General features: G+C 42.6%; 1 protein-coding gene across 4 annotated transcripts in view; it reads right to left on the bottom strand.

The window, feature by feature from the left end:
- Positions 1 to 23,025, bottom strand: part of GAK (cyclin G associated kinase) — a 145,157-nt gene that overhangs the window by 33,351 nt on the left and 88,781 nt on the right. For all 4 annotated transcript variants that reach the window (XM_084628028.1, XM_084628027.1, XM_084628029.1 and 1 more), the window contains 5 exons: positions 10,325 to 10,404; positions 9,726 to 9,919; positions 6,999 to 7,157; positions 4,971 to 5,462; positions 20 to 190 (listed from right to left, as the gene is read on the bottom strand). In XM_084628028.1, coding sequence (XP_084484154.1) covers positions 20 to 190; positions 4,971 to 5,462; positions 6,999 to 7,157; positions 9,726 to 9,919; positions 10,325 to 10,404 — 1,096 coding nt within the window. The remainder of the gene's footprint in view (positions 1 to 19; positions 191 to 4,970; positions 5,463 to 6,998; positions 7,158 to 9,725; positions 9,920 to 10,324; positions 10,405 to 23,025) is intronic.

Below are 23,025 nucleotides of genomic sequence, written 5' to 3'. Positions count from 1 at the left end.
ATGCCAAAAGTACACTTACCTAAATGTAAGAAGTCTGAGCTGGAAGAAGGAGGTGGTGCACTTTGTGTGGAAGGAAATACACTAGATGTAGATGTTGCATTTGGATTAAGAATATCTCCAAAGAGATCAGGACCGGACAGAGTCGGCTTCTCAGATCCTGATGACATTGTGAATGGGTCAAATGGATCAGCTAAAGAAAGAGGCAGAAAACAAAATTATCTTGAGGGCAGGTGTTACTGCAAATAAAAATCACAGGAAAAAACTTACACCCTCTTGGGCAGGGGCAATAAGGTGAGGTCATGGGTGTCAACTGACGAAGCCTTTTGAAGTTTCTCTTCTTTACAGCAGGAGACAACCATCTGTCCCTGCCCCCCAGACATTAGTACTTACATGCTATTAGACAAGCAGAGCATTTCAGCCAATCACAGCCAGGGAAAACAATTATCCCTTCAAATGTAAATCCTTACTGACACTATAAAAATTCAGCCACAAGGCTCACTTTCTCTACACAAGCCGTTCCCTCAATCTTGAGTCATTCATTTCAAATCAACCCACATTTATCCAAAAATTCACATTAGTAGGGAGATTTTAAAAAGACAGTGACAAGATAGCAATCCCAGAGCCCCAGATAAACTGTAACCAAAGTGGGCTGTTAAACTAGCAAAAACAAAACAGAAAAGCCACAGTACCAGGAAGGCATGACTAAAGGTGATTAAGGTACACAAAGAGCATGACGCAAGAGCTGGAGAAGACAGCAGCACAGTGTCTAGGAGGGAGCTACTTCAGTGACCGCTGTCAAGGAGAGAAATAACTGGAACAGTATTTATAGCCAGCAGGGGATGGCACGTGATAGCTAGCAGGAGGCTTGGCTCAAGCTCTGCTCTGTACCTGTTGCCCTCAAGGGTCAATAAACTTCAAGAACTAAGGGACTTCTACCAGTCTGACTCCAAAAAACTAGATCCAGGAGTGATAATCCGGTCCTGATGTATCTTTAGATAACATGATTATATTGCATATGATGCTGTAAAGCAGGGGTGGGCAAACTTTTTGGCCCGAGGGCACATCGGGGTTGCAAAACTATATGGAGGGCTGGGTAGAGAAGGCTGTGTCTCCCCAAATCATAGAATCATAGAATATCAGGGTTGGAAGGGACCTCAGGAGATCATCTAGTCCAACCCTCTGCTCAAAGCAGGACCAATCCCCAATGAAATCATCCCAGCCAGGGCTTTGTCAAGCCTGACCTTAAAAACTTCTAAGGAAGGAGATTCTACCACCTCCCTAGGTAACACATTCCAGTGTTTCACCACCCTCCTAGTGAAAAAGTTTTTCCTAATATCCAACCTAAACCTCCCCCACTGCAACTTGAGACCATTACTCCTTGTCCTGTCCTCTTCTACCATTGAGAACAGTCTGGAACCACCTCTCAGGTAGTTGAAAGCAGCTATCAAATCCCCCCTCATTCTTCTCTTCTGCAGACTAAACAATCCCAGTTCCCTCAGCCTCTCCTCATAAGTCATGTGTTCCAGACCCCTAATCATTTTTGTTGCCCTTCACTGGACTCTCTCCAGTTTATCCACATCCTTCTTGTAGTGTGGGGCCCAAAACGGGACACAGTACTCCAGATGAGGCCTCACCAATGTTGAATAAAGGGGAACGATCACGTCCCTCGATCTGCTCGCTATGCCCCTACTTATACATCCCAAAATGCTATTAGCCTTCTTGGCAACAAGGGCACACTGCTGACTCATATCCAGGTTCTCGTCCACTGTCACCCCTAGGTCCTTTTCTGCAGAACTGCTGCCTAGCCATTCGTTCTCTAGTCTGTAGCGGTGCATTGGGTTCTTCCGCCCTAAGTGCAGGACCCTGCACTTATCCTTATTGAACCTCATCAGATTTCTTTTGGCCCAATCCTCCAATTTGTTTAGGTCCCTCTGTATCCTATCCCTGCCCTCCAGCGTATCTACCACTCCTCCTAGTTTAGTATCATCCGCTAATTTGCTGAGTGCAATCCACACCATCCTCCAGATCATTTATGAAGATATTGAACAAAACCGGCCCCAGGACCGACCCCTGGGGCACTCCACTTGATACCGGCTGCCAACTAGACATGGAGCCATTGATCACTACCCGTTGAGCCCGACAATCTAGCCAACTTTCTACCCACCTTATAGTGCATTCATCCAGCCCATACTTCTTTAACTTGCTGACAAGAATACTGTGGGAGACCGTGTCAAAAGCTTTGCTAAAGCTTTGCCAAACAGCCTGTCCCCTGTCCCCTATCCATTCCCTGCCCTGTGACTGCCCCCTCCTGGGACCCCCCGCCCAACTGCTCTCCCGGGACCCCACCCCCTATCTAACCACCCCTTCTCCCTGTCCCCTGCCTGCCCCAACCCTTATCCACACCCCTGCCCCCGACAGGTCTCAGGGACTCCCATGCCTATCCAGCCCCCCCATTCCCTGACCCCCCCCGAACCTCCACCCTATCCAAATGCCCCCTGCTCCCTGTCCCCTGACTGCTCCCTGGGACCTCCCACTCCCCACCCCCTTATCATGCTGGAGCCAGCCATGCCACCGCGCTGCCTGGCAGGCCTTGATAAGTTTATGGAGGAGATTGTATGATGGGATAACATGGTTTTGGTAATTAAATATTCATGGTAAATAGGCCCAATGGCCTGTGATGGGATATCAGATGGGGTGGGATCCGAGTTACCCAGGAAAGAATTTTCTGTAGTATCTGACTGATGAATCTTGCCCATATGCTCAGGTTTAGCTAATCGCCATATTTGGGGTCAGGAAGGAATTTTCCTCCAGGGCAGATTGGAAGAGGCCCTGGAGGTTTTTCGCCTTCCTCTGTAGCATGGGGCACGGGTCACTTGCTGGAGGATTCTCTGTTTCTTGAAGTCTTTAAACTACGATTTGAGGACTTCAATAGCACAGATATAGGTGTGAGGGTTTTTGCAGGAGTGGTGGGTGAAATTCTGTGGCCTGCGTTGTGCAGGATGTCAGACTAGATGATCATAATGGTCCCTTCTGACCTAAACATCTATGAGTGTTGGCAGGCTGCAGGGGATGGGGAACAGCGGGGGAGGGGCTGGGGACTAGCCTCCCCAGCCAGGAGCTCAGGGGCCAGGCAGGACAGTCCCGCGGGCTCTAGTTTGCCCACCTCTGCTGTAAAGCACGTTATCCTGAACACTAAATCCTCATGCATATACAGCCTGCCTTTTGCTTCAGCATGCAGGTACAGAATCTCAGACATCAGTCTGACTTAAGAAGGTAATATGCAAGTTGAAGCACCAGATATACTCATTCCTGTAATTCAACAAAACTACTATATGACTGTTACTTTCTTTATATAATGTAATGACAGGTTGAGGTGCATTTTTCAGTGCTTCCCCACAGCTAAGTTATCGTACAAGGAGCACATAGTCAAAGGATAAACTACACTATATCTTTTATGGATTCCTGCCAATGAGAGAAAATGCTAAACCTAAATAATTTGAATAATTCAAACAACTGAGCAATAATGAAGCAGTAAATAAATATTTCAGGGATCACATAAGTTATCTAGAATGCAGCAATGTAGCATGTAATTCTAGCTTTCTGTCCAAATCTGATGACCTTTGTGCATTTAAGTTAGACCCCTTAACCACTTCCCAAAGAAAATGATGTCATTGTAACAGGGATATTTTAGAATGACATTTACAGTGATGAAACTAGGGAAAAAAATTGGGTTGAAGGAACATTTAATACTACATTAAGCTTGAAGGAATTCTGCACTCTAGAACTAAGACTAATTCTAAATCAGGAATCAACTGATGGATCCTAGTCCTCTTAGCCCTCTTAATAAAGGAAAGCGGGACTTCTATTACAGAAATCAAAATAATTTGCTTTCTGAAGATCAGGCAGTTGGGAAGGTTTTGCTTAATTCATAGATAGTAAGGTCAGAAGGGACCATTATGATCATCTAATCTGACCTTCTGCATAACGCAGACCACAGAATCTCACCCACCCACTCCTGAAAAACCTCACCTATGTCTGAGCTACTGAAATCCTCAAATCGTGGTTTAAAGACTTCAAGGAGCAGAGAATCCTCCAGCAAGTGACCTGTGCCCCAGGCTACAGAGGAATGCGAAAAACCTCCAGGGTTTGTATATTCTCCTTGCACTTTAGGCTTATGTAGGTGCGGATGCTGAATTACGTGAGGATCAAGACCTAGCACTGGCCCAGTTCTGTCCACACACTGTCAAAGAATCAGACTAGTAACATCCAGTAGTTCTTTAATCATGTGTTAGTATCACTTCTTGGAGCTCCTGTCTTGTGACAGGGATAAATGACTGTATACAAGTGCAAGACTCAGATAGTAATGACTGAGTTGTCGTCTTTCACTCAAAGCTACTATCAATCTCCGGAAAACGTTAGGAAGAAATGGGTAATCATCCTTCCCTGGGTTGGCAACATAAGTTCTATGTACTCTGATCCAGAGAGGAACATAAAACAAATCAACACTTTTGCATGCAGGACAGTGCAAGGTTTTGCTTTGGCACGATTATTTTTTTTTAAACAAAGTGAGATGAATTTGTGTAAAACTCAGCTGAAGCTGTACTTCAAAGTCATGAAAACAGGGAAAAACGCAAGATTGTCAATGTCATATTTGGAGCAAAGGTGCCTTTTTCAATGAAGGTAACAGTCCCCACATTGTAAACTTGAACCATGTGAAAAACTTCTAAGTGTTATCAAGCAATTATTCTGTCATAAGAAACAGAAAAAGTACATAGTAAAAAGTTTAAGTATTATGTGCCCCTTTCGCAGATTCTGATGATAGACTGTAACAGATCTTTTAGGTTTCGACCAAAACATGGTACTAACATAGTGTACAAACAGAAAAATAGTAAAGCAGCTAATAACTATAGCCTCATTCAGTTATTCACACTATATCACAATTCCAAAGTAGAGATAATTGAGTTACATACCAGCAGAAGACAATGTTGTGGATGGAGATGTACCCTGGTTACTGGCTGAAGGCTGAGGTTGACTGCTGAAAAAGAAGTCTGCCCCTTCTCCTAGAAGGTCCCCAGTAGACTCTTCTGAAATCTGTGACGTGCTACCCACAAGCAAATTGTTCAGTAAGTCTGCGTTGCTAGATGAGCTCTTCATCTCTGAGGCAGTTTGATTCTGCTCTGATGGAGCATCAGAGTCTAGTCCCAATAAATCTACATGGTCTTCCAACTGAGGTTCTCGTGGTTGGGCACATGGAGTTTCAAAATTAGCTTCAAAAAATATATTTGCATCTTCTTCTGGAGGACTGGGTTTTTCTTTTTCTTCAACTAAATCGGTTCTTCCTTCACTAGGAAATGCAGAAAATTCTTCATCTGATGGATCACTTTCATCCCTGTCATCAATCAGTCCAAGATGATTATCTTTAGACAAGCGGTCCTCTGCTCCAGTCTCTGGATCTTTTCCTTCTATTGAATGAATAAAAACAGATTTACCTTTTTATAACACCTTGAAGTTAACAGGATTCTCCTGCTCAACCAGGATAAACCAGGTTCAAGTGCCAGGGTCTGAACTTAAAGCTCCTTGCACAAGAAAGGTCAGGGGGCAGGCACAGAGAAGTGAATTGCCACTGGCTTGCCAAGCTCAGAAAAGGCGGTAGAAAAAAAAAAGGGGGGGGGCCACTTGTTTTCCTGCAGGTTTATTCTCCGGCCACTAGAGGCCACGACTGCTGCTACTGAGCACTACCTACAAATGCTCCAGTCCCCTCGTCTCCTTCCATCCTCAGAGGCACATGCCCCCTTCCCCACAGACAAAGCCAAGGGAGCAGAATGGCTCTGACTGCCAGGAGCACATGGACCGGAAATGTGACTAAGTATATTGCTCCATCACTCAACATGTGCATCTATTATCACTGCACAATTAAAGCAGACCCTTGTGCTGGACAAGGAGATATGATCTGAGTTGGGGATGGGAGTGAGAGAGTGGGGAAAAGCCTTCAGTCTGACACTCCCCTTCAGGACACTGAATAAATTATGGTTTAAAGGGCTTTATATTATACTGCCGCTCTAAAATCAGTGGTAACCACTGTCACCAATGGCACCCCAGCAATTTTACTGTCAAGTGCTGAGGAAAGCCAGGAACTGCGTGGAGACACAGGGCTCTCTGAAAACACCAGAGCAGGCAGGCCATGTTTTCAGTCCAGACCATGCCGGAATTTCTTGGCCACTCTACCTGCTCACTTTGCAGCCAGCATCCGTAAAGGAAGTGGGAGGATACAGCCTTGCCTCAGTTTGATTTGTGAGCAGCAATGCATGACTATTACATAAGAACATACGAATGGCCCTACTGGGTTAGACCAAGGGTCCATCTAGCCCAGTATCCTGTCTTCTGACCTTGGCCAGGGCCAGGTGCCCCAGAGGGAATGAACAGAACAGGTAATCATCAAGTGATCCATCCCCTGTCGCTCATTCCCAGCTTCTGGCAAACAGAGGTTAGGGTCACCATTCCTGTCAATCCTGGCTACTAGCCATTGATAGACCTATCCTCCATGAATTTATCTAGTTCTTTTTTGAACCCTGTTATGGTCTTGGCCTTCACAACATCCTCTGACAAGGAATTCCACAGGTTGACTGAGTTGTGTGAAGAAATACTTCCTTTAATTTTTTTTAAACCTGCTGCCTATTAATTTCATTTGGTGACCCCTAGTTCATGTGTTATGAGAAGGAGTAAACAACGATTACCTTTACTTTATTCTGATTTGGAGATCCCAAATGAAGGTGGACGGCAACATTTGCAGACCTGAAAAGCTCACTCATTTTTAAATGTTTTTTACTTGCACTCTGATGAGGCAACACACAAAACTGAAGTAATCATGATCTGTCCCTTTGCTACCACTATGCAACAACATGTCAACGCTGTGGCAATCCTTGCAGGTGGGGGAGAGACAACTGATGTATTGCACAAGAGATTAGTCTTTTTGGTAAATAATTAGTAACTTCACCTACCTTCCCAATCCAGAGTATGGAAGAAGTTATTTCCATCAGTGCTGCTGCTCTGTGGAGAATCTGGCTCAGTAGGTGCGCTTTCGGGAGATTGTTCCGATTTGGACTCTTCTGCTTCATACTGGGCTGTTGAACCTGGCTGTCTAGGCAGTTCAGGTTTACCTGCCAGATGGAATTTCAAGCCAAAAACCTTAGACATACACTTCTGACGTTGAAAAAATGCAGATTGTGTCAATCCTAACATGCAGCATGTGGTATCTTACTCAAAAACATATCAAGGTGGCAGTCAGGAAGTAACTCTTGGTTGGATCTCATGAGCAAGCTGCTATTCTTTGTGTAGGAAAAAGGCCAGAAGCTGTGAATTTAGGATGGAATATTAACCCTGGTTTCAGCCACACACGTAACAGCAGTGAAATTAAATTAAGGTATCAGACTTAATATTCTAGTAGAGTTTTGTGTCCTATATTTAAACTGATGTGACTCTATTCAAGTCAGCTGCCTTCAGGTTTCTGGTTCTTTATGGCATAGCAGTAACACTCTGTAGATATTACAAAATAGAACAAGGTGGATAGGAGGGCTGTGAACAAAACTCAGCCATTTCAAAACACAGGAAACAAAGAGCCCTCCGTTTCCCTTCCCCCACAACACAATATCCAAAAATAACAGGATCAATGAAACTCACAGAAAGTACTTAAAGTGTAGGCAACAACAGTGTACCACTGATATAGGATGCAAAGCTGTCAACTTCAGCTTGGAAGCAGGTGAGTGACAGCACCCTGCTCGTGCAGGAATTGGTCACTTTCCTTACTTCAATGTCAGGTGCTGGGCTGGAGGGATATCGTAAGAAGCTAGGGAAGATTGACTTATCAATAGCTCTGTAGTCTCACATAAGAACAAGCGCTCCCTGCCAAATCAAAGAGCACAAACAGAAGTACAGCTGTAGCAGTGAGACAGGGTAGCCACCCCGGTACAATCCTGCTGAGGACCCTAGCATGTACCCAGAGCAGCTAGCTCGCCCCACCCTAACTACGTTCTTATTCTTAGTGCGCTAGCTCAAAACAGTATGCATACGCCTACCCAAAATGACAATTATGCTTCCTGCTCAAGTGTCGACATACCCAAATGCCAGCAGTGTAGTGTCTGACTTACTGGAGTGCTGCAATATCATCTTTGTTTAAAAACCAAAAGATTCACAAAAAATATAGTATGGGATAGGCTAAACTTTAAAGGGGTCCTGCCAACTCAGCTTTGGTCCCAAGTTTAAGTTTTATGAAAACAAATTTATGAAGATCTAAGGAAAAAAACTATAACATTTATCTTAAGTTTCAATTTATATATATAAATTTATATATTTATAAATATACATATTTAAAAATATATATATTTCTCCCCTCCAGTTTTTGAAACCCAAACATTTCAGGGCTAAGGATCTAAGTTAAATCAACTTCCAGGATTTTCTTTTTCTCGAGATGAGACAAATTCAGAAAGTAAAGGAGTACTTGTGGCACCTTAGAGACTAACAAATTTATTTGATGCATCCGATGAAGTGAGCTGTAGCTCACAAAAGCTTATGCTCAAATAAATTGGTTAGTCTCTAAGGTGCCACAAGTACTCCTTTTATTTTTGGGAATACAGACTAACACGGCTGCTACTCTGAAACCTGTAAAGGAGCATAGTAACTAAGTGTTTAAAAAAAAAATTCTCCCACTTCCAATACCAACACCTTAGATTAATGTAAAACAAAAAATTTTGTTCGCAATATGACTTAGTTGAGTGTCTTAACGAGAATACAATATAAAAGGGAGATTATGTTAAGGAAAGAATAACAAGGCTTAATGCAAAATGCAAGCCTGGCAGAAATATACTTTTCTAAAAACATATGAAAAGGGGAAAAGTGACTATATGTTGGATCAAGAGAAAAGTGAGGAAAAAAGCAAATACATTGAATTTAAAAAGATAAAAGAAGCAGAAAGACAATAAGTTAGGTCTTATTTATTCTCTAAATACAGCCATACAGAGAACATTAAAGAAAGGATGAAGGAGTGAAACATGAAAACTAATGAAACCAAGAAAAAAGCAAACACTAAATATAGAAATCCTGGCAAGAATTACTAAAAATATATCCAGAACGAGGAAGTTGGATAAAGAGACAAGACGCAATGTTAAAAAAGTGAGATCCCTTCAAGAACAATGGATACTCACGAATGCGGGGAAAATCTTGAAAGAAACAATCCATAACTCTACTGGACTAGGCACAAGAAACATCTCAACAATATATTTTGAACTGTGGGTATGAAAGACCACTTATGGAGAACGTTAGAATACTTTGAACTGCATTGATGAAAGTGTAAACTCAGCTAATCAGCAAAAGCTGAGGGAATTCTCCCCAGGTTTTGGAGGCAAAGGGCTCAACTGCCAAATATTTTTGTTTGATGTGTCACTCCAAATAGGGCCTCCAGAGCTCTAAGAAAAGGTGAAAACAGTGCCAATATAGATAAAAAGACTGGGCTAATTACAATCTAGTATTAAGGAAAAACTCATATTCCTTAATAACAGGCAAGGGTACGGCACAACTGTTCACAAGAATTAAGTTTTCCCTTTTAAAGGAAATTTAGAAATCTGTTTAAAAATTTATGTCTGAAAACGAAACAAAATGAGTCCTGAACTGGAATGCTTTAAAAGGATAGGAAACAGGCTAAAGTTTCTAATGCCTCCAAAGTTAAGCTTTACCAAATTTTGATAAAATCTCTTGTTGTTCCTCCCGACTGGAGAAAAGGATCTTGGGATTCAGTCCCTTTATGTTCAAGTTATCCCATGGCGCTCGTTCACTACAGGGTTTGTCTCTGGGCTCCACCTCCACTTCCAGATTCACTTGAAATAAGTCAGGATATTTCTCTTGAATGTCACAGGCATCCAGATCATACCTGTAATATGTTGATGTAATAAAAATCACAAATCAAAAATCTTTCAAGGCAAATATTCAATCAGCCCATCAGGCTCACTATCTTGGACTGCAACAAGCTAAGTGACTAGTACTTCTATGGAATTAGTGTGCAAAGCATAAAACCAATTGGATTTGGTAATTTTTTCCCTGTTTAATCTCACAGGGATGATTTATTATGAAGAAATTTCAAAAAAACCCTCATCAAAAGACGTTGAGTCGAAGGAAGTGTAGTCAATCAAAAGCCAGGACTCATTTTGTTAAAAATGAAAGCTATCCATTTCCAACACTACTAAAACACATACTCCACCGTAGATCTGTTGATCTGGCAAATAAAATAATTTGAAAAAAGTTTCTGCAAGTTGTGGTCAGCAAAATATTCACGTACTTAGCAAATTTCACTGTGGTGGCATTCCGGGGCACAAAACCTGTGTGGAATTGAATCTGGAACATCTTCATTGAAGCCATCTATGGGGAGAAGAAAACATAGGATAATTACATAATTCTGTGTAACAGAAGCTAAGGACTCTGCATCTTACTTTCCTTTTGGTAGAAAGCGTTTTTGATATTCATGAACGTATTCTCTTTCAGTTCAGTTTCTCTAAACATACAGTAGCTCCATATAGCATTTTTCTTGGGATGGCTGAATTTGGACTTGTTTATTTCTATTTTTCAAGTAAGTTGGTCGTATCACTGAAGAAACACCATCAGAAATAAAGACACAAGGGACATGATTCTAATCTCTACACCAGTACAAATTGGGAAAAGCTTCATCAAAAGCTAGTACAGCACGCTCAAAATCAAGACAAGCAGTGGCAGATTAGCCACTCAGGGGTCCCAGCCAACGAACTCGCTCTGCCCGGCGCTCCTGCTGGGAAGCAGGGGAAGCCCCCATGCCCCAACCCCACCCCCCAGCAGGAGCGCCGGGCAAGTGGGGGAAGCCCCTGCGCCCTGACCCTGCTCCCCGGCAGGAGCACCGGGAGGGGGATGGGGGGGGACTGCAGGCAGAAGGGATGGGGAGAGGCCCCCACTTTCTCTTGCCCAGGGCCCCACAAACCCCTAATCCGCCTTTGAAGACAACACATAATTCTGTAGGGTAGAACTCTGGATCTTTCAGTAGCTTTTCCAAAATAACTAACATTTACAGGATCCATCTACAGCATTGAGGGAGAACAGCCTAAACAGAACTACATGTATTAATCAAGCAAAAGTTTGTCAGCATCTCAGTACTTATGTTTACACAGAATGTCATGTGTATGAAAGGACTTCTGTTTCCTGTGCAATATCCTGGCTGTCAATCTCACATTGGCCAGCATTATACGTTTTTTTTAAACTGATTCATGATATCCATCTAACTTATCCAACTCTTCCTTCTGCTGACAGACAAGACAATTTTCCCTTCTGCAAACACCAATGTAAGTAGCTTGCCTTTATTTACATGTATACATCAGTCCTGGAAGAGAGGTAGCCAGAAAGTACACAGGGCAATCCATCCTTTCAGGAATCTCAGCCCAAAGGTAATGCTAGGTTCCCTGAGACCAAAAGAGAGAGCAAACTCCCCTGCTGCTGCCTGCAATTAGGGTGACCAGACAGAATGTGAAAAATCGGGACGGAGTTGTGGGGGGCACCTACATAAGAAAAAGCCGTGAAAAATCGGGACATCTGGTCACCCTACCTGCAATGCTCCCTCTCCAAACACCACTGTGTCTTGCTCAGAGCTGTGTACTATGAAGGTAAAACACAGCAGGTCTTCCCAAGACTCAACAGTTGCTCATACTCTAATTAAAAGAGCTTGGAAGATGTAGAAAAGCACTATCTGGAGATACCTGCTGTAATATTTGCAACACTACAGTATCAAATCCCAAGGAAACGCAAATCTAAACTTGACTCCTAACTTCAAAAAGGAGTTACTTTTAAAAAAGAATATGTTTTCAATAAATGTATTGTGAACAGTACAAATAGGATAATCCTCTTTCTTGTTGATGTGTATTCACTTGACTATGAAGAGCAGCATTTACCAGATTAACGTACGTAAACTTAAGGCAAGGCAACATGTTTCATTATTAGCTTTAACTGCTATTGTAACATTTTCATTTCAGTCAAAATCCATACAAGACAACCCAGTTCTACAGAACAACCAAGTGCAATTTGGAAGATCAGAATGGACAAAGTCACATTAATGGTCAAACCAGGGAAACGCCATTACTGGGGCTGTCACTGCCCATACCTATGCTGTGGCTTGGAGTTCCACTAGGACAAAGAGCTAAAATAGAGAGATCATGGCAATAGACATGTTAAAAGTTTAGTGTCCAAGATTCTTAACTGGTAAGTGCTCAGTCCTTTGGGAAGTCAAGCAATTTATCTAGGAGCCTAACTTTACACACTTTTTTTTTTTTTTTTAAAGTTTTGGTTTTGTTCCAGAGGACAAAATGTCTTACATACCCTCCTTCTAGTAAGACACAGCTATCCTTATCTTACCAACCTCTGTGGCTTTCGAAAAAAGTGAAATCAGCTCTACTTATTTTGTAGCCAATAAATAGACGTTTATAGTTTCAAGTAGTGATCTTCACGGCTAGTTCTCCACTTTCAATGCACTAGCAGCAAGTTTCATAGTCAACATATATCAGTGTTCAATTACCAGGAAGTGGGAAAAGCTTCTAAGAAAGGCACCAAGAACTGCTTATGACTGGACAGTGGCCTCCCTCAACATTTAACCAAATGTTATTCAAGCGACTTCTTCGCTGAGTTGGGAGCAAGATTTTTCTGATCTGGCAAGAGTCCAATTAAAATCCCACATGGAAAGCCAGTTTTCCAAAGAGACAGTATGTCAGCCACAGGCTACGTGTACAAGATACTACACTTGCTGGAGCAATGGTCTGAGCCAGCATGTTAAATCCTACCGATTCATACAGATTATATCGCAGGCCACAGAACCTCACCTACCCACTCCTGTAATAGTCCCGTACCTATGGCTGAGTTACTAAATCCTCAGATCTTGATTTAAAGATCTCAAGTTACAGTGACTCTACCATTTAATCTAGTTCAAAATAGCAAGTGACCATGGCCCATGCTGTAGAGGAAGGTAAAAAACCTCCAGGCTCTCTGCCAATCTGATCTGGGGAAAAATTCCTTCCTGACCTCAAATATGGCAATCAGTTAGACCCTGAGCATTTGGGTGAGACCCACCAGCTGCACACCTGGGAAAGAATTCCCTATAGTAACTCAGAGCCCTCCCCATCTAGGGTCTCATTTTTGATGGCTGGAAATACTTGCTAAAAGCAGTCGCAGATGGGCCATATGCCACTGTAGACAACCACATCATACCATCCCCTCCATAAACTTATCAAGCTCAGTCTTGAAACAAGTTAGGGGTTTTTTGCTTCTACTACCCTCCTTGAAAGGCTGTTGCAGAACTTCATTCCTCTGATGTTTAGAAACCTTTGTCTAATTTCCGAATACAATATTCCAGGCGAGGTCTCACCAGTGCCTTGTATAATGGCAACAACACTCCCTTACATCAACTGGAAACACCTCGCCAGATGCATCCTAGTCCTGAATTAGCCTTTTCCATGGTCACATCACATTGGCGACTTATAGTCATTTTGTGATCAACCAATACACCAGGTCTCTCTTCCACCTGTTGTTTCCAACTGATTAAGTCCCCAGCTTATAGCAAAAAGTCTTGTAGTGCATGGCCTTGCTCTTTGCACTATAAAATTTCACCCCATTTCTATTACTCCAGTTTTCAAGGCCATCCAAATCTTCTTGTAGAATACTGCAGTCCTCCTCCACATTGGCAATACTCCCAACTTTGTGTCACCTGCAAATTTTATTAGCATACGCTCACTTTTTGTGCCAAGGTGATTAATGAAAATGTTAAAATAAGATTAGTCCCAAGACCAATTCATGAGAAACTCCACTAGTAACCTCCCTCCAGTCTGACAGTTCACCTTTCAGTATGACCCACTGAACCAGTTCTTTACCCACCTTTCAATTCTTTTATTAATGTCCATCTTCTCCAATTTAGCTAATAAATTTCCCATATGGAACTGTATCAAGATCTTACTGGAATCCAGGTACATAATATTTACTGCACTTACTTTGTCTAGAAAAATCAGTTATCTTTTCAAAGACAGATCAGATTGGTCTGGCATGATCTCTCTTTTGTAAAACTATGTTGTATTTTACCCCAATTACCATTTACCTCTATTTCCTTAACTACTTTTTCTTTCAAAATTTGTTCTAAGACCTTGCATATAATTGAGGTCAAACTAACGGGCCTGTAGTTTCTTTGGTCACTTTCATTTCTTAAACAAATTTGCAATTCGCCAGAGTATGACTCCCGAGTTTAAGGATTCATTAAAAATCCTTGCTATTGGGATCACAATTTCATGTGGCAGTTCCTTTAATATTCTTGGATGGAGATTATCCAAGTCCCCTGACTTGGTCATTAAATTCTTTGAGCTTGACTTCCAACTCAGATGTGGTAATTTCTACTTCCATATCCTCATTCCCATTAATCACCCTGCCAATGTTTCCAGTCTCATCGTTACTCTTATTAAAAACAGAGGCAAGAATCTGTTTACGCTTTGGGCCATGCCTAAATTATCTTTTATCTCCACTCCATCCTCTGTGCTTCGCAGTCTCACTTCTTCTTTCCTTATTTTCATGGCTAAAGAACCTTTTACTGTTGGTTTTAACTTCGTATGCAAGGTCCAACTCTGCTTGGCTTTTGGCAGTTCTCACTTTTTCCCTATATATTCTGGCTTCCAAGAGGTAGCTTTCCTTGCTGATCCATCCCTTCCTTCCATTCCTTGTAGGCTTTTTGCTTTCTCTTAATAACTTGTTTGAGATGCTTGCTCATCCAGTTTGGTCTACAACCCTGCCCCATGAATTTTTTCCTCTTTGTTCAGATGCAGGCTCCAGGTAGTTTCTGCAATTTTGACTTAAAGTCATTCCAAACCTGCTTCACATTCAGATTTTTTTTGTTCTTCAGTCCAGTCCACTTCCCTAACTAATTCCCTTAATTTTGTGAAGTTTGCCCTTTGGAAATCAAGGATCCTAGGTGCAACCCTAGTTATCTAGCCTTCCCTTTAGCTTAAACTGAATTAGCTCATGATCACTTGAACCAAGGGTGTCCTCTACAACCAATTCTTCTTTGAGGACCTGGCTACTCACCAATACTAAATCTAAAATGGCATCGCCTCTTGTTGGTTTGGTGACGATTTGGTGAAGAAATCGGTCAGCTATCACATCCAGGAATAGCTGGGCCCTACCATTATTAGTAGCATTTGTCCTCCAATCTATAGCCTCAGAAATTAAAGTCCCTCATAAGCACACAAATCCCAATAATATTTTATTTCATTAAAACCATTAAAGAGGTCTCTGTCCATATCCAAATCAGATCCTGGAGGTCTGTAGCAGACCTCAAGCACTATCCCAGTGGAGCCTCTTATCTTTCTTCTCTGAAGTGATTTTGACCCAAACAGATTCAGTTGTATCCATCCCATCACTCCTAAATTTCTTTACAGTCTACCTCATCATTAATATACAATGCTACTCCATCACCTTTACCTTTTATTTCTGTCTTTCCTGAACAGTACGTACCCTTCAATCCCTGTACTCCAGTCAGACTACTATTCCACCATGTTTCTGTTATCCCTATAATATTGGGTTTCACTTCCTGCACTAATAGGTTTAGTTCCTTCATTTTATTACTTAGACTTCTTGCATGAGAACGTAAAGACATCTTAGTTGTTTCTTCTTGGCTTTGCCCAGATTCCTTCTCTGATTAGGTACAGTCATTCTACTGCCAGTATCACCTGACTGTTACTGGCAATGGTACTGGCACTATCTTTCCTCTTGATATACAATCTCCTACCCTCTGTTGTTCCCTTCTCCTTTGCTGAATCCTCTAGGACTCTATTTTCCTTCCACTTGTTATTAGTATTAGGTGTTGAGATAACATGAGCATCTCCACAGATTTCCTAATTTAAAGCTCTTTTAATCAGTTGAGCCAACCTCCATCCTAGAAGTCTATTTCCCTCCCTACTCAGGTGGAATCCACCCCATGAGAACAGTCCTCTAACCATGAATGCCTCACAGAGGCTGAGCATCCAATGCCCTCTTTATAGCACCACTGCCTGAGCAGGCTCACCATAATCACTCTCCTCCTCTAGGAAAAGGTAATATCCCACTGAAGATCACATGAGCATCCATTTCTTTAACTGTTTTTCCCAGCTTGGCATACTCTTCCTTAGAGAGACTCTAGCAAGATCATTTGTCCCATGTGAAGGAAAAATCAATGGATCTTTTACTATTCCCATTAGGATCCTCTTCAGCCTCAGTTCCACGTCGTATATGTTAGCTCCCAACAGATAGCACACCCTTCTGTTCTCTGGATCAGCTCTGGTGACAGATCTGTCTGCACTTCTTAGTAAGGAGTCTCCTGTCACTCGGACCTGCGCCTTTCTGGTGCTGTCACAATTCTCCGGCCTTCCCCCTTCTGTTTTTTCTGGCTGCAAGTCCTCGTCTTTTGTTCTCATTTGCAATCTTCTGTGAATCTGCTACAGGTATTCTTTTTTGTGAAGCCAAGTAAGCAGTCAACACAAAGACATGCAGATATAAAACAGTCTCACCAGCTGACCTCTCTCGGCCCGGTTATATACAAGGAATGCCTGAAAGCCATATCAAAAACTTGATTTTTTTTTTAAATTCCTCACTGTACAGACATTGAGCTGCTCACTGACTGCTTTTTGAGTGCAGCAAAACGTTTTGGCTTAACGATCAGTCTAAAGAAGACAGAAGTCATGATCTAGTATCAACCAGGAAGTACTGCAATTACTCTAGTTGAGTCCATTGAAGATGTACCACTCAAGGTCACTGACAAATTTTGCTGCCTAGGCAGTGTTGGGTCATGTGAGGCAATAATGATGATATTATGAAGCACATTGATACAGACAGTGATGCCTTTGGACAACTTCAGTGTCATCACTGAAATGAACAAGGTATCAGACTGCCAACAAAAATTCCTGTTTACCTTGCTGTCGTCATCCCCACATACTTCTATGGCTGCACTATGTAAACCACTTAACAACACGACATAAAATGCTGGTACCTATTCCACGTATGATGTCTACAGCTGATAACAGGTATATAATGGCAAGATTTAGTTCCAGATATTGAGGGATCCTTAAGTTCTGCAATATCACAGGCACTGAAGTTTTTATAGCAAAAGCACAGCTGTGATGGTGCGGTCATGTGGTCCATATGCCTGAGAATAGAATACCAAAGACAGTTTTCTACGGAGAATTGCAACTGGAACTCATTTAGGGACAGACCAAGAAAACATTACAAGGACACTCTCAGGGTCAACCTCCAATCTTGTAATGTAGACTTCAACATCTGGGAGCACTTAGCCCATGACAAGATGCAATAGTGGCAGCTCTGCCACCTTGGACTGAAACATTTTGAGATCTCATGGATTGCTGCAATCAAGGAGAAGCATGCAAGGCATAAAGCTAAAAGCAGAGCACATTTATCTACAATTATCTTCACTGGTGGCACTTGTGTACAGGGCTACAGGTCCACAATTGGTCTCGAGTCTCTTCTCAGGACCCACAATAAGTGACTGCAGCTCAGCTGTCCCAGTCAACAGAAGACTCCATTACTGTGCAGAACGCTCCCTGAAAATAGTCTGGGAGAAAGTTTTACAGAGTTTGATTGCAGATGCTGTCTCAGAAGTTCAACATCTGGATTATCTCTACCTCCATTAGTTTACCAAGACGGGGAATTAGAAATTCAAGGAAATTCTCAAGCTATTTTTAAGTTTTAAATAATTGCTGGAAAACCTGAGTATTATCCCAATCAGCTGACTGTCGGAACTGAATGCTGCACAAGTTACCAACGGCCCATTTTTCCTAACCATGTATTTTCTTTATTAGCAAATTGAACTAAAACTACAAAGTTGTGATTTCTAATAGGAACCAGAAAAATCATCTAAATGAATCTGGCTTCCAGGTTGGTGATTTTCCAGACTTACCAGGAAAGTTTGCCTGAAGTTTCTTGTAAATCATTATGTTTTATATGAAGAGCTGTCTGACTAAAGTGGATAGCCGCAAACAGGACAGTAATCCCTATATGCCAGTTACAGGTGGTAAACATATGCCATGAGCTAGCCGCACATGTTCTCAGTGTATGTTAGAAATTGTAAACTTGATTGTTACTTTACTTCCGAGTCAGGGATTTCTGAGGTTGTGGTGTGGAGACTGAGCTGCAACAGATTCACATGACTATGATGTAGCCATGGTGGCATGTAGAATGGACTTCCATCTTCAACGGTCCCTTGCAAGTTTTCTTTCTTTGACAAGATCAGCGTAGGAGGATCCGAGCTGCTTAAATCTCTAATTGCATCTTCCAATCTCATGCGTGATTAGCCTCGCACTCCACTTCCTTCAACCGTAGCTCTATAAAACTTCTGTAAAAGCGTATCTTCTTCTGCATGTTGGGCATGACCCCAGCATTGAAGTCTTGTTCTCAACTGGTGCAAGACTGCAGCAAGCCAGGATCATTCAAGTACCTCGTTTGACAAAAATCAAACCAATCAATGTTAAGAATACACTAACTTCTGACACTGAAAAAAAATTTAGTTTCCTCTCAACTGGTTTTAATGGCCACGATTCTTTTCCACATAACAGTTATCATGACTACAATATCGAACACTCATATCTCAGTTGTCACACAGGCATCTTGCCACCCAAACCGAGGCCTTGGAAGATGCTGAAACATCATTTATGCAAGACCAATCCAACGTGCGACTTCTTTGGTAATAAAACCTCCTGCTGACAACTGAATACCCAGATAGATACAACTATTCACCCATTCAATGTCATTGCCATCTACATGCATCAGCAGCAGATCGTTCATTTCCATTTTATAGGAGGCATGCATAGCTTTGGTTTTACCACCACTGATCTTGCGTCCCATAGATTCTGCAGTTTTTTGCAGCATTAACTATAGGAGGTAAATAATCTCTCCAAGACAGACAGTATCAGCTGCATAACTGAGTTGCTCTAAAGATGAATCTTTAAATTTCACACCACCTACTTTGGCCTCAATCAGTTCTGTCTATTAGAACATTAAACACAGAAGAGAGAATGTATTCCTGGTGTACCCCCAGTTCTACTGAAAACCATCTGTAATAGAACCATTGACCCTCACACAATGAAATGTATCATGGTACAGTTCCTCCACTAGGCAAATTAAGTCCTCAAGCATGCCATAATGGTATAGCAATATCCACAGTGCTGATGGATGCATTGAGTCAAAATCAGCTGCTAAGTCCATAAATGTGATTTCAGTTTCCTTTGTCACTCTAGCTGCTCTTTAACATTCCATGGAGCATATATATTTGGGGTAGCCAAGCCACATGCAACTTTACAAGAGTTGAAGTGAGGCTCTTGGAGCCCCTTTCCCCATTCTGGTAGGCAGAAATGTTTGGGGGAGTTTGGGGCTTCTGCCCAGCAGAGGGTGTGTGTGTGTGTGTGTGTCTCTCAGGGTTTCAGTCCCATGGGAGGCGCCTACTGGTGTGCCCTGGCTCTCGAACTTCTGAAGAGTGTCATATACAGCTTGGAAGGTCAGTAAATTTGGCCATCATTGATATATAGCATGGATTGTCGATTGACCTGGATGGTTCTCCCTCATTTTTAGGTTGAGACAGTATTTCTATCAGTTCAGTTGTATGATCATAAGCACCTTCCCTGGGATTGACAGCAGCGTTATTCCTCTATAATGTGAGCAAACTGAATGGTCTCCTCCCACACCTTTCAAAAAAGGATGTAGGCCCTTTTCCAATCTTCTGGAATATGACTGGTTTCCCAAATTTTTAAGGCAACTCTATGAAGCCAGTGAACTAAACCATACCCTTCAGCAGTTCTGATTAAATAATGTCAGTACCAGGTGATTTATTACTTTGTAACTGGTCGACTGCAAATCTAGTGTCACCAGCCTGTTTTCTGCTGGGTTCATTTGTTAAGGACTCTGTTCTGACCTTCCAGTGCATCCATTCTGCACCATGCCTCTTTTTTCCTCCCATAATTTGATGGCCTCCACAGTAATCCAGCTGCTGCTTCTTTATTGTCCTTAGCCCCAGTTTTCCAGCAACCTGTGACAGAATCCTGAAATGAAGTCCACTCTTTCTCCATGGTAGTCATCCAATATAGAATATTTGTTGGAAATCGCTACCGTCTGACTATTGGCGATCACTTCACTATACCACTGGTTCTTTGTTCCCAGAGCTGGTCCCAATCTGGATAAAGTGGGAGGGTTGGGCGATGACCTGGCAAGCCAGCCGCGTAAAACATCTCTAGCTTCACCAGCAGCAGAGCTGGAGCTATTTGATGTAAGTTACTGAACTGGATCCAGATCTGCTACAATTAAGACAAAGGACTTCAGAGATTTGACATCCAAACTCTCTGTGGCTCAGCTTTGATTAGTAAGAGTCAGTCCAGCCATGGACTACCTTCTATCTTCTGTAAACTTGTCATATGGAAGGCTGTCATTTAGTAATACCAACTATCTTGGATTTCTCCAATTTTGGCAGATTTCCTCAGAGAGGCAAATACAGCTAAGCTTGGCCTCTATGGTACTCAGAGGTTTCCCTGAGTATCACGAGACAAAAGTTCCCATGGAAACCTAGCAAACCTAGGAAACCTGAAGGAGGAATTACACAGATTGAGTGAAGAATGTGTAGTAGAGAAATACAATAGTGAAAAAAATCTGAAAAACTAACTTCTACCAGCACTGAAACTATTTGCATAGATGACGAAATGCTTTTATCCATTATATTTATATTATAAGGAGTCCAGGAGAGCTGGCCGTATTTCAAGGAATCCCTGTTGAGGTTACAGGGACAAACCATCCCGATGAGTCGAAAGAATAGTAAATATGGCAGGCGACCAGCTTGGCTTAATGGTGAAATCCTAGCGGATCTTAAACATAAAAAAGAAGCTTACAAGAAGTGGAAGGTTGGACATATGACCAAGGAAGAGTATAAAAATATTGCTCGGGCATGTAGGAATGATATCAGGAGGGCCAAATCGCACCTGGAGCTGCAGCTAGCCAGAGATTTTAAGAGTAACAAGAAGGGTTTCTTCAGGTATGTTGGCAACAAGAAGAAAGCCAAGGAAAGTGTGGGCCCCTTACTGAATGAGGGAGGCAACCTAGTGACAGAGGATGTGGAAAAAGCTAATGTACTCAATGCTTTTTTTGCCTCTGTTTTCACTAACAAGGTCAGCTCCCAGACTGCTGCGCTGGGCATCACAAAATGGGGAAGAGATGGCCAGCCCTCTGTGGAGATAGAGGTGGTTAGGGACTATTTAGAAAAGCTGGACGTGCACAAGTCCATGGGGCCAGACGAGTTGCATCCGAGAGTGCTGAAGGAATTGGCAGCTGTGATTGCAGAGCCATTGGCCATTATCTTTGAAAACTCGTGGCGAACCGGGGAAGTCCCAGATGACTGGAAAAAGGCTAATGTAGTGCCAATCTTTAAAAAAGGGAAGGAGGAGGATCCTGGGAACTACAGGCCAGTCAGCCTCACCTCAGTCCCTGGAAAAATCATGGAGCAGGTCCTCAAAGAATCAATCCTGAAGCACTTGCATGAGAGGAAAGTGATCAGGAACAGCCAGCATGGATTCACCAAGGGAAGGTCATGCCTGACTAATCTAATCGCCTTTTATGATGAGATTACTGGTTCTGTGGATGAAGGGAAAGCAGTGGATGTATTGTTTCTTGACTTTAGCAAAGCTTTTGACACGGTTTCCCACAGTATTCTTGTCAGCAAGTTAAGGAAGTATGGGCTGGATGAATGCACTATAAGGTAGGTAGAAAGCTGGCTAGATTGTCGGGCTCAACGGGTAGTGATCAATGGCTCCATGTCTAGTTGGCAGCCGGTATCAAGTGGAGTGCCCCAAGGGTCGGTCCTGGGGCCGGTTTTATTCAATATCTTCATAAATGATCTGGAGGATGGTGTGGATTGCACTCTCAGCAAATTTGCGGATGATACTAAACTGGGAGGAGTGGTAGATACGCTGGAGGGGAGGGATAGGATACAGAAGGACCTAGACAAATTGGAGGATTGGGCCAAAAGAAATCTGATGAGGTTCAATAAGGATAAGTGCAGGGTCCTGCACTTAGGACGGAAGAACCCAATGCACAGCTACAGACTAGGGACCGAATGGCTAGGCAGCAGTTCTGCGGAAAAGGACCTAGGGGTGACAGTGGACGAGAAGCTGGATATGAGTCAGCAGTGTGCCCTTGTTGCCAAGAAGGCCAATGGCATTTTGGGATGTATAAGTAGGGGCATAGCGAGCAGATCGAGGGACGTGATCGTTCCCCTCTATTCGACATTGGTGAGGCCTCATCTGGAGTACTGTGTCCAGTTTTGGGCCCCACACTACAAGAAGGATGTGGACAAATTGGAGAGTCCAGCGAAGGGCAACAAAAATGATTAGGGGACTGGAACACATGACTTATGAGGAGAGGCTGAGGGAGCTGGGATTGTTTAGTCTGCAGAAGAGAAGAATGAGGGGGGATTTGATAGCTGCTTTCAACTACCTGAAAGGGGGTTCCAAAGAGGATGGCTCTAGACTTTTCTCAATGGTAGCAGATGACAGAACGAGGAGTAATGGTCTCAAGTTGCGGTGGGGGAGGTTTAGATTGGATATTAGGAAAAACTTTTTCACTAAGAGGGTGGTGAAACACTGGAATGCGTTACCTAGGGAGGTGGTAGAATCTCCTTCCTTAGAGGTTTTTAAGGTCAGGCTTGACAAAGCCCTGGCTGGGATGATTTAACTGGGAATTGGTCCTGCTTCGAGCAGGGGGTTGGACTAGATGACCTTCTGGGGTCCCTTCCAACCCTGATATTCTATGATTCTATTTGCATGCTAAAATATTGTTTTCAGAACCTGTGAGAGACAATAATTCCTTGAATTCTGTAGGTAAGTAATCCTGAAATGTATAAATATTTAATATTTCACATATGTATCTCCAGACTTCACTATGACTACACCAAAGCAGAGAAAGCTAGAACTT

Source organism: Lepidochelys olivacea (assembly GCF_965140295.1).
Source record: "Lepidochelys olivacea isolate rLepOli2 genome assembly, chromosome: 5".
Taxonomy (NCBI): domain Eukaryota; kingdom Metazoa; phylum Chordata; order Testudines; family Cheloniidae; genus Lepidochelys; species Lepidochelys olivacea.
This window is presented reverse-complemented; position numbering and strand designations above follow the sequence as displayed.